We start from the raw sequence: 13,062 nt of genomic DNA on the forward strand, positions 1-13,062 counted from the left end.
TCGGACCATCACCAGTTGTTGTTGCAATAACTAAGACAACATAACCATAATTCGCCTATTTTGACCTAAATCATATGTTTTAATAATGAAGTATTACTTAAAAAGATAAAAATATTTTTTTCCAACATTCACCATGAGTTGACATGTTGACATTTACCTATATAAGTGAGAAATAAGGATATTTAGCAAATATTTTGGATATATACCAAGCAACTATGTGAAAGTTGTCATTCAGTGGGGAACGTCAACATTCTCTAGATTTCGCTCTTTCACAGTAACATTACTATAAGACAAAAACTTTAATCCTAATTTAAAAAAAAAAAAAAACCATAAAAAGGTACAATTATGTAACACGTACAGGATGCTGCATTTTTGTGTTCACCTACTCGTGCTATTACTTTCACTCTATTCCATTTCCAAAATTATATATAGGTGGCCAATTAGCATTATAGAGCCTGCTTTAACACAAATGCTGTTCGCTGTGGGCACCACTGCATGTCTACACAAATGATGAATCATACATCCAGTCGCACAATCAATGGTCATCAGTTTAGTTGAAGTAAGTTGATAAATGTTTACAGTAGCAGCTACCAAACTGTGCTGTTTGCAGTGAGTTTTAAAGTAAAACTTTAATTATGTTGTATAATTTGTGGTGTGCCTATCAACAGGAGTGATGTGCCATGCATATTGAGGAGAAAGAAAACCTATCATTTCAAAACGAATAGGAAGAAGAGTTGTTATTTACAAGCATTGGTGAAAAAGCAGTTTGTTTATTATGCAATGCTTCAGTAATGGTACCAAACCAATCGAATGGTGAACGTCATTATAAAACCATTCATAAAGATTTCAACGGCAAATACGGACTCAGATCTGCTTTACATAAAGTTCAGTTATTTAAATTTTCTCCAAAGACTTAACAAAGCAGTCTTTTTACCCTAAAAAATGAAGAGAGAAAATAATCATACAGAAGTATCCTTTAAAGTAAGTTACATTTTTGCATCACATAAAAAGGCATATTCAGATGAGGCTTTTGTTAAGGAGTTGGGTTTTCCAAACACATTTCAAACAATGAAAAAAAAATCTTCCATATATTTAAAAATGGTTATCGCATTATCATATTACCTTTCATTTCAAAAAATCATTAAAGGGAAGAGGAGAAACATACATTCCAACTACACAACTTTGCTTATTAATTAAAAGAAATGATTGCACAATCTAAAACAGGGTTTCTTAAACTACGGGACGCAACCCCCAAGGGGTCACAGGACCTGCGGCAAGGGGTCACCAAAAATTTTAGCAGTTTTGATATTTCTTTAACTTATTGTAATAATTTTACAATTACCAAATATTTTTACACAATGTATATGAAAATCGATAAAGATAAGACAATACAGGCAAAGGAAAAAACGAAAACATTTCGACGCATTCTTTTTATAATATAAATTTCTTTGCTTTGCACATAACGTCATTTCGTCTGTTACTTATTTAAAATTTTCACACTATTCTATGTCTTAAAAATGTAAGTTAATGACCTAAAATTGCAATAGTATATTACAGTACAAGTGAAAAAATTCACAGTTTCAATCACGCGTGTGTCGGCTTTGCGGAATACTTGTGGGATCCTACAAAAATCTCAGTGATAAAAGGGGGTTGCGACTGAAAAAAGTTTAAGACACCCTGATCTAAAACATTATAGTGAATAAATAATACTACATGAAATTCTAAAAAGATACATACATTTCTTTTTAATTTGATATAATGGATAGAAAAATAGTCTCTAAAAATTGTCTTACATGTGCTGGAAGGTACACATCATAAACAGCACCAGAATCAAGATCCACAGCATGAAAACCTTCAGCAGAGCCGAATATAACTTTAAGGCGTATATTTTCTTCAACTGTTAAGTCAACTAAGAGAGGCTTATGCAATAGATCAGAAAAAGATTTAAATGCCATGAACTTGTGGTAAGGTTTAGGAGCCCATGCATATATTTCAACACTGTCCTTTAAGGCAATGACGAGGAACTTGATCCTTTCATATTTAACTAAAAATTAAACATAAACAAACAAAAATATTACTGTGCAATTAAATTTTGTGAACAAATACTAAAAAGCATTTTTTAACCCAATTGGAAATAAATGCAAAATAACTCCTTTTTATGTTTGTACCTTTTTTTTTTATGTTCATCTTAAGCAAAAAAAAAAAAAAAAAAATTAGATTAAGCACAGAGGAAGTATATTACATTTACATTATTTTATATAAGATGAGCATTTTTATGTACTAATTTCTAAATATTTCACATGTTCCATTTAACTGTTAACCAATTTTTACACTCTCGCTATATAATTTTTATTAAACAAGAAAACACCATTGATTTGTCAAAAACTAGGTTTATGACTAAAAATTAAAAGGACAGGATGGTAAGTGAAAAACTGCACTGTAAATGCCGTGATGAGTCATGACTACACAAATATTCTAAAACACAATTTTATGGTACCTTTCAAAAATTAGAACTTTATATGCTTAAGCAGCTCCAAACAGAAATTGTTCAATTGCATTGCTATATTTAATTTTATTCCCTTTCACAGAGCAAAAACACCTGCTTGTGTAAAAAACTTAAAACTATAAAATTACTTCACACTGCTATACAAATCACAGTACAATGGGTGTATAGTAAACAGATGCCCTGCAGTAAAAAAAGTAGGGCTAAAATAACAAAAATATTTTCATCAAATATTTATTCATTGATATTCCAAAACATAAAAGAATAATGCTTCTTCAAATAACTAGAGCAATTCACTTAATGATAAATAAAAATCTAATAACTACAGCAACTTGGTTAAACACATTTCATATTTCTTTAGGAGCTGATGGTTACCAACACTAACTGACATTCTGTTACAATAATTAATTAAAAACTGGTGTGGCAATGATTACAAATGTTTACTTCAGATTTATAATCAAGATAAAACCTATGCTTTTGCAACTATTATAAGTACTATTTACTTTACATCTGTAGAAATCTTAACTAACAGAATTTTCAAACTGCATTTAAAAGGTCATGGAAATAGTCTTTCAATAGTGTTTAAAAGATAACAATAACTTGATTAAAATTAATAAATATTTCCTTCCGCTAAATTGCCCAGTCCAGTTTAAAATGAAGCACAAGTTTTGGTTAGTAATTCTGATACTTCTCTTTCGGGGGGGTGGGTGGAGATAGAGGCTAAGTGAATTGATACTCATTGCTTCTGCATAGGCCATTCTAAAATACTACAAAAAAGCATCCAATCACTAGAACTCTAATGCAGCACATGATTACCAGACCACTGAGAGAAGCGTTCCATTAACAAATGAATAATGAAAGGAAAGGTTTATAATGTACTGAATTCTGTGTTTCAAACAGCACCATACTCAAAAGAAACAGAAATATCCATAAACATGTCGCAGAATACAGATTGGCCTTCTTAGGTAGCATACAATTAGACCAGAATTCTAAAAGACACGTTTCCATCGTGTCTTATAAATACATACTAGCATTAACTGGCAGGGCAGGGAAAGGGTGTAAAGGACACTTATTAATTCAAATGAAGTTTAACAGACAGCTTCATCTCATATGTAGAGAAGGCAATAGCTCTGGCTTTAAATCAAAGATAATGGATGAATTAAAATTAATGTAATTTAAGTATAGCCTAACAGCTTCACAGTTTAACTAGTGCACAAGATGCCTCTAATTGAAGTCAGTGTAAACTAGCCTAATGGCATGAATAACTAACTGAATGGTACAGAATACTGATCACTAGAGAATCAAAGTTAACAATGGCCTTCAAGCATACAGAACAGGCTCTGATTTCATCTTTCAAAACCTTCCTTTAAATACTTTCTTCTTTCTACTTAATTTGAATATTGTGTGCAGTGGAAGTTCTGGCAGGGAAATGAAAATCAGGCTTGCCAGAAAAGTAAATTAACATAACTGATTAGAAACTTAACTCTACAATTTACAGATGTTTCACAGAAGGACAGAAAGAAAATAAATGGACCTGCAATAAAATGCAGATAATATTTAAAAGGGAGAACATTTTATCCTAAAAGAGTCGCAGTAGTTAAAGCTTACTTGCTCCTTTTATTTTTGAGCCATTCAAAAATATTTTAGGACCTCTAATTCCTAACGCAGTTTGAATTTGGTGCATTTTACTAAGAGTCTGTATTAAAAATTTCCCATTCTAAACATTTTATTATTCAAAAATTTAATATACACGACTTAGATGAAAGACATAATTTTTAAATGACTGTATTACAAGCTATATTATTTATCTTACAATTAACTTATTTTGAAATGAGAAAAATTATTATAAATCATGAAACAAAAAGAAATTAGCAATTATAGATCATAATATAATATGTCATGTATCTCTATGCAATGTTCTTAAAATTAGGAACAGACATTCCTAGAAACCAGACTTTTATATTTACAAATAAAATATTAAACAATTTATATTATATTCTTATAATAAACATGTGCACAATATATCTAAAAAGAGACCAAAAAAAAAAAAAAATTCCAAACACTCTTAATATTTTTAATTTTATATAGTCAGATGTAGGTCATGGACTGAAGCAAATTTATTTGTAAAATTTCCACAGAAACTTATCAAAATATTGAAGATATTTCAAGCAGTTTAAAAAAATGTGCTTGAAACTTAAGAGATAATTTACATTGATACTTTTACATGAATTACGCAACTTCTGTAAGAACGTCTTCAGTTTATCACTTGGGAATGGTCCTATAGAAGTTACTCAAAGTATTTAGCAGTTATCTTGGATAACAAATTTCAGCACAAGTATCATATTTCCCACATCTCTCGAAAATGCAAAAAGGTATTATTACGATTATTTAAGATTTCTAAAAACAACTCGAATCAGAACAGAAGTTCTTAAATTGATTTAAAGGCAATATACAATACTATTAGTTAAGTGCCGTTAACAAATTTATTTAATATGCATCAATGGTTTGCAGCTGTTCTTCACTCAACAAATGTAAACTGCAGGCTTCTAAAATTCAAACATTTCTTTTAAGAATTGTTCCAGGCTACAGAACTACTAGCTATGAGGCACTTTTTACTGTCGCTGGTATTCCACCCATTGATACTGAAATTCTGAGCAGTACTGCATTAAAGCATTTGCAGGCAATCCACATCAAATTTTCTTGATGGCAATCTTCCACCTTTTTTCTTTGCCACATACTTCTTTTTAACAAGAATCCTCTACCAGTTGTTGGCTATTTGGATGATATTCTTCAAATGTACAAATTAATTTGTTTTACAAACGGAAATAAGATAAATAATAAGGTTGTTGTTTATGAAGATGAACAAGGAAAAAACTACAAACAGTACAGAATTACTGATAATTACTCTGTTTTTCAGGCTAAACTGCTAAGCTTAAATTTAGCTGTGAAATGGATTCATAAATCTTGTAGTGGTTTGACATCAAAGCACATTTTAATATGTAACGATTCTCTTTCTGCACTACAATTATTACAGAAAATTAGTGTTTTGGAGAAACTCACTGTTGAAATTCAGGTTATTAAGACATTGTAAGATACTCAGGTTATTATTAAGACATTGCAAGATTTTGATATCAACATTCATTTTGCCTGCATTCGTTTATACTATGGAAATTTTAGAAATAAGCCCTCTTATTTCTAAAATCATTCTAGCAAAGCTAGCCGCGAAACCTCACATTGATTTGAGCTCTTGTGTTCCTGATTCTCACTGGAAGAGCTTTTATAGAACTGATGCTATCAGTAAATGGAATAGAGAATACATGGTGCCATGATTGAAGTTTTTTCCTACAATTTTTTCATAGAATAAAACTTGATCAACCAAATTTCAACAGATTTTAAAGTAACTAAATTTTTGACAGGACATGGCAATTTTAAAGGATCTGGACTTGCTTCAAGTGCTTTGTGCAGCTATGGTAGCAGTGATGAAGATGCTAAGCATATCCTTCTTGAATGTGGTGCACATCACGTAAAGAAGAGGAAGATACTTCAGGCACCTTTGAAGCACCTGTCTGTAGCTTGACCACCAATTTTTTCTGAACTTTTTCGGGCTAAAGAAACAAATTCTGCATTTTGGAATTCAATTCTCAATTTAGATTACCGAATTCTCTTTATCAGTTTAAAATTTAATTTAGTTTTTTCTTCTTTTTTAATTTCAGTTCAACGCTATTGTATACTTGCTTATTTATTTTGTTAGCGTTATACCTTACTAGTGTAAGCCTTCTGGTATATTTTTTTAGAACAGGAGGTATTAGAGTTAACAAGGAAAAAAATTATGCATACGATAAATTGATACATTTGTAATAATCTGTTTAGCATATAATTTTAGAATAAGGCTTTAATGATATTTTATGAGGAATAACAAGGATAACTGTTTACTGAAATTGAAATTTAAAAAAAAATATATATAAAGGAATATTTAATATACATCTGAAAGTACTATGAAACTATATAAATAAAAGTTCTGTTTGTATAGCCTTTTTGTTATGTTGGAAATCAATCATTTATTAAATGATGAAAGCTCGGTACCCTTAAAGCAAATAACAAATTTTGCGATATCAGTTTGGTGCGCAGACAATTCAAATTGGAATCATTAAAATTTCAAACCAAAAAATTTTAATGTAGCTCTGATTATAGATATCCCATGCACACTGATCATCTCACATTCACTTTCTTTAAGTAAAACTAGTAGGTATAATGAGATAAGTATTACACTATAATTAATACTTTTAAATAACCAAGCCATGCTAATATCTAAAGTACATAACAAATACCTACTTTAAGTATGAAATGTATTTTTATTTTAATGCACATACATTTTTAAAGAGTCCTTATTATTTAATGCTAAATTAAAAGCTAAAAATTAGAAATTAATTTAATGAAAATCTACATTTACATTATTAATATAATTTAAAATAGTTCTGAATTATTTTAAAATTAAAAAAATATGAAGCTTATCTATGATCTCAGCAGGAAAAGTTAAATCTAAACTTTTTTCCTTCAAAAATTCACCATTTTTTTAATAAAAAACAGCAAATTTTAATGACAATAATTTTGTAAGTTTGAACTAAATCTTGACATGCACATGATTTTCTTTAAATTTCTTATTAACTTTACTAATTAAAGCATTGTTACTTAAATCAGTGACTAATTTTCTCAAAAAGATTCAACTTCTTCTCAAACGGTAACTAAAAAATGTTTTGAACCTAGGTAGTAATAATGTTTAAACTATGAGAATATCCATAGGCAATTTTAAAGGTTTTTTCCCTCGAGGTGTGTTACTCTAGGAGCTGGAACCAGCTGAAGTATGTATAAGTGATAAAATATTAAACCATTACTTATGTATACATTTCAGCTTTAGAAGGAACTGAAGTGCATATAAGTAATGTTGCAATGTTAGAATAGCTTTTTTCCCTCCCAGAAACAGTCAATAAGCATAAAATATTCTTAAAATAAAGAACTAAAACTGATATATAAGTTGATGTATGACAGGTCAGTTTAAGATGAAAACTTTTACAAAATGGTGATACCAAAAATTAAGCACTTAAAAACTATATCTTTCTTCTTATTAAAAAAAAAATCCGCCATCAGTATTCAAGATAGTCAAAGATAATCTATGTTCTAGAATCTTCCTGAAATGGTGACTTTTACATGTCCACTCATAATTACCGCCCATTACTTTTATTTTGCCTGTAGTTTAACATAACAGCACTTGATTACTTAGTTATATACCACAGTATTACCGTAATTTCCGGAAGAAACGCAGCAGCGTTTACGTGTTTAAAACTTAAATTTTCAGCGGGTGCGGCGTTTCTACCCATGCGGCGTTTAGGTGCACTAAAAATAAAATATTTCCTATGATGGTCATTGTACATAGTTTTGATGGCCTTGTCATTGTGCATAAACTGGTGCTGTTCCCACACAAAAGACCACTCAGTTGCTTTTCGCGAACGTTATTTTGTTTACATTCTTTCCCTTGAACGGACCTACATGCCTTATTCACCCTAAACGAGATTTCAGAACAATAACATTCTTCCCCCTTTCAAATCAACATTCTCATCAGTTCGAATAGTCTCTCCTCTGCCATTCGATGAATCTTCCAGGACCCATCCTCTCTCCACCCCTGCCTTTTCTGCAATTTTTTTCAAAGGCGGACACGACTCCACCTGCCTCGCAATAACGAACTCTGACGTATTTCCCCTTCAGCATGAATGGATTTTTCTTGGCATTCTGCCAGATACAGATCCCATCAGTTTGGGTACAAGTACTTGTTGGATAGTTTTCAGTAAGAAGGGAGCGAAAAATTTTTTGAAAATGTCCCTAAACGGCACAGAAGCTATACTGCTGGTTTTAAGCTTAATGTAATTTCACGTGCTGAACAAATTGGAAATCGAGCAGCAGCTCGAGAGTTTAAAGTGGACGACAGATGTATTCGACGTTGGAGAACTGAAAAAGAACTTCTTAAAAATATGCCACAACAGAAACGAGCCAAAAGAAGTGGTACTGTAAGGTAGCCAAATCTAGAGGACGACCTTGCAAACTGGATAAAGGAGCAACGAGGAAAGGGAATGGCAATTTCGACTGTAAAAATTCGCTTACAAGCAAAATTTATAGCAAAACAAATGAACATAAATGATTTCAAAGGAGGTGTAGCAGATTTATGAAAAGAAAAAATATTTCTGTGCGTACTAGAACAACAGTCGGGCAACAATTACCAATGGACTGGCAGGATAAAAAGTCATCTTTTCTAAAATATGTGACAGCTATTATTGACAAAAAAAAAACTTCTTTGGTCGCAAATAAATATGAATGAAACACCGTTAGCTTTCGACTCTACTGCAAACAGAACTGTTGATGAAACTGGTGCAAAAACTGTATCTATGTTTATGACGGGGCATGAAAGAATGTCATTTACATGTGTGCTAGCTTGTACCGCAAACGGTGACAAGCTAAAGCCGATGATCATTTTTAAATGAAAGACTATTCCGAAGGGAGATGGTATGTCATATATCAGGACTTAGGTTGAGTTTTTGCATCTATACGGCCCACGACGATGTCAGGCACAACTTAATCTATTGTGGTGTTTACGCTGATGCGGCGTTTCTGTGTAATTTTAATTTTTTCCCCGCTATTTTTCTAGAGTGCGGCATTTACGCTGATGCGGACTTTCTTCCAGAAATTACGGTATTTAGAATAGAAATATTTCTGAAAATTAAAATGCAAAAAAGCTTTTATATTTATGATTTAGTACTTACATGTTCTCAAGAAATACTTCCCTTAGAGTATTAAATACGATATAATTTTAAGAGAAGTTCCTTGTTTGTTAAAGCTGAACAAAATCTGGTATATTTTTAAGGGAAAAATACAAACAAATGCAAAACTGCTGCCCTTTTAAATGTAATTAAGCATTAAAAAGGCAAAGGTAGGACATTTTTTTAGTCATATACACGATGCTTTGTGTCAGTTTAGTTCTCTTGTCACCTATTGCTGTGGGTACATACAGAGCAATGGAAAGAAAACCTAAACCCACTATCACCAGAAATAAAACTGAAAATTTTCACCAAGTAATAGAAAAAGGAGAATGGAAAGAGAAGCTGATAGCCTTGATAAATTATTACAGCATGCTGTTGACATTAAACATGAAAAGGAACTCAAATGTATTGCAGTTGTATATTATACTTGGAGATGAAAATGGATATGCAAGGATCACTGTTCCTTAATTTTATACTAATAACACTTTTCTTACCTTGGTCTACATTTAAAACTACACACATTTCATATTCTTTTTTGGGGTAAATAGTTTAGTATTTTTTTAAGATAATTTAAATGTTGCAATAAAATGTGCTGCTCAAAGCAGATCCAGTCAATTAAAATCCTATAATTGATTTTAAATGTATTTAAAGAGCAAAAGTAACATAGAGTTAAGTTTAAGAAAATGATTTTATTAATTTGCCAACTAAAATGCATATACACAAATAACTATCCTCTAAACTGAAAATTCATGAAAGTAATGAACTTCATTTCCCTAGCAAATGTAAAATTGCACTTCTACATAAGTAGGTACTCTTGGATAACTTAGGGTTGATGATACAAGAGCTATAACAGCAAACCAATGAATTCAGAACACAGATTTAAATCCTCAACATTTATATTCATTAACTATATTTGAGATGAACAGCAAGTAAAAAGTGTTACATTTTAAATGTTAGGTGTTATATTTGTGTTTTATGCCTTAATATTCACTACATTCATATTTTATGTTTCATTTAGCTTTATGCAAAATGACTCTAAATTTTATTTTGTGCTAAACAATGGTAACTATACAGTCCAAAGTCGTTAATCCGGACTCGTCGGGACTTCGGTGATTCCGGATTATAGATCATCAGTTTACATCTGGTATGATGGCACGGAGAAATTATAAAATTAAAAATATGAAACCGTAATTTATGAAATAAAGAACAATTATGATCTAAAGGGTATAAAAATTTACAAAAAAAAAAAAAAAAAAAAAAAAAAAAAAAAAAAGCTTAATATCTATTTGTTTACTTTACTTTCTTCGCTATCGGAAGCGAATTAAAATGACAAGGAATTTGATTTAAATCATATCAAAGACGGAGTACATCGAGATGAAATACTACATTTAGTAAGGAATTATACGCCAAATAAAATAAAATCATCTGCCGTGAAGATAAGGATAGTGCTGACAGATCAACTTCCAATTCATTGCGCGCCGCGGCGTCCCCCTGCCGCAGAGCAGCGTGAAATTCATAAACAGATTTCAGAATGGTTAGATAAACAAAGGATATGCCTTTATCCATTTTTTACAGCAATTCCACTTTTTGTTTAATGAACTTCGAAACATACTTTCGCTTTGTAGATCCTTTACATATTAGTAAATATATATCGGAAATTCTATTTGACATAATCGAAAGTTCAAGCTTACTTTTATAAAATTGCTCTAACAGTCTGCAAAAAATAATAAGCCGGATCCAATTCGAAGATTAAGGAACATGGCAATTATTAACTGCAACATTAACTGAATTCGATAATTTTAGCTTAGCTAATACCGTCTGGTATACATTAAACGTGCATGCGTAAACGTATTTTGGGCATGCGCACACGCATATTCGCAGCCGTAAAGGTCTTCGCAGTCGTAAAGGTCAACGCGACACATGCGTAGAAAGTTTGTAGCTTTGAGGTTCGGATTATAGATCATTCTGGATTATGGGTGTCCGAATTAACGACTTTTGAGTGTATTTAAAATTTCATAATTAAGAATATATACAGCTTTTAGATAACACAAAGATGTATTATTACTTTACGAATTATGTTTCGTACAAAAGAATAATAAGACATTTTTAAAACTCTACCTTGCACTAGAACAAGACCTTTTTGTGCCCAAAAGTCTGTCTATAAAATTCACAGAAGTAACTTTTCTTACTTTTGAAAAATTTGCTTTTCAAATAATGAAGCATATTTGTAAATCAATGCCTAAATTTTGATCATAATTCTAATGACAAATTTGGTAAAAGGTGCTTTAAATTTTACAGATATAATTTTATTATCAAAATTATTTCCATTTGATATTTACACTTCACATAAGTGGCTCCTTTATTATGTTAGATAGGGTATAAGTATACTCATTAATAATCAGTTTAATAATAAGGTAACTGTGTTCAGTTTTTAAATGCTTATAAGTTTCTGTATACAGAAAGAAAAATAATTTTCATTGACCCCCCCCCCCCGAAAAAAAAAAAGATGCCTGCCAAATACCTTTACTCAGAGTACAAAATAATATATCAAATTCTAATTTTATTTTTTAAAAATTTTAATGGATTTTGAAAAAAAGTTACAAAAATTGACATAAAATTAAAGTCACAAATCCTCATATGGCATTTACAGAGGAAAAGAAATCTCTTCCCTCCCGTGCTGAAGATGAGGATACTTTTAATTACAAATTCTAAACCTTTAATTTTCATTACTGCCACCAAGACAGAAAAGTGGTTAGTAACTCTGACTGCTATACCAAAGTGCCTGGGTTCGAACCCTGCATGGATGTAATTTGTCTGTTCTTTCATAGGAGGCATCAGCAGTCCACCTATTAGCTGCCTCCATAATAAAGAGACCACCACTTCTGGTCTTAGTAATGACCAACGCCTATAAACAACTAGAGCTCACCATTCGAGGAAGTGTTTTCATCACATATGATGCAGAAACTTTAAAAAACAATATTCTTCTTTTACACTTTTCTGGTTATTAAATCTTTCATAATACAATACCTCTTATCCACTCTAAAAATATTTTCTATGAAATGCTATGTCTTATCAAGATCACAGTTAGGTTAAAGATTTAACTATTGATTAATAATGATAGATAAAATAGAAATGTAGTAGAAGCATGGTCTCACAGTCTGTTTCTTAGCAACAGAAAGAAAGAAGGAGAAACACTATTCTCATAAGTAAGATATTTCTTCAGACACACTTCTCAAAATTTCATAATGATAAATTTTTAGAACTTATTACTTTTAGTAGTTTCATGAAAAATTTTAAAAATTATCTGATACTCTCTAATAGCTTATCCTCCTCCTGCTAAAATTATACTCAGACTTTCAATTAAAGGTGAATTAGAATGTTGCAAAGTCTTCTACACTAGCCAAAATCTTTTATCTTCAGCTAATACTTTTAATTATAATCTCAAAAATTTGTTTTTCTCTTTCTCAATCTCAACAGGTGGTAGTATATGCTTGCATAGAGCACTTGCTTCTGATGAAGAAAGATCCCTATTAGAACGTCTCTTATATTAAAGATCCTTTTCACTTTAAATTAGCACTTAATATCAATGAAGTTTGCCTAACCTAAAAATCAAGTAGTGAATATTTTTCTTAATTATTATTTTTTTTTCCCAGAATACTTCTATTGATTAAAAAAGGATGAACCAATTCTGAATAGCAAACTTTTTTTAAATGAAAAAAAGGATTGGTATACATTAAAATCACTGGAATTTTA

The 13,062-nt window shown here is 30.9% G+C and overlaps 1 protein-coding gene across 2 annotated transcripts in view; it reads right to left on the reverse strand.

Moving 5' to 3' along the window:
• LOC118190690 (serine/threonine-protein kinase mig-15-like) overlaps positions 1-13,062 on the reverse strand; it is a 242,142-nt gene that overhangs the window by 17,138 nt on the left and 211,942 nt on the right. For both annotated transcript variants that reach the window (XM_085810039.1, XM_085810040.1), the window contains one exon: positions 1,794-2,044. In XM_085810039.1, the coding sequence (XP_085666165.1) occupies positions 1,794-2,044 (251 nt within the window). The remainder of the gene's footprint in view (positions 1-1,793; positions 2,045-13,062) is intronic.

Source organism: Stegodyphus dumicola, chromosome X2, assembly GCF_044657685.1.
Source record: "Stegodyphus dumicola isolate Sdum_Otavi_A_Nest chromosome X2, ASM4465768v1".
Lineage (NCBI taxonomy): Eukaryota > Metazoa > Arthropoda > Arachnida > Araneae > Eresidae > Stegodyphus > Stegodyphus dumicola.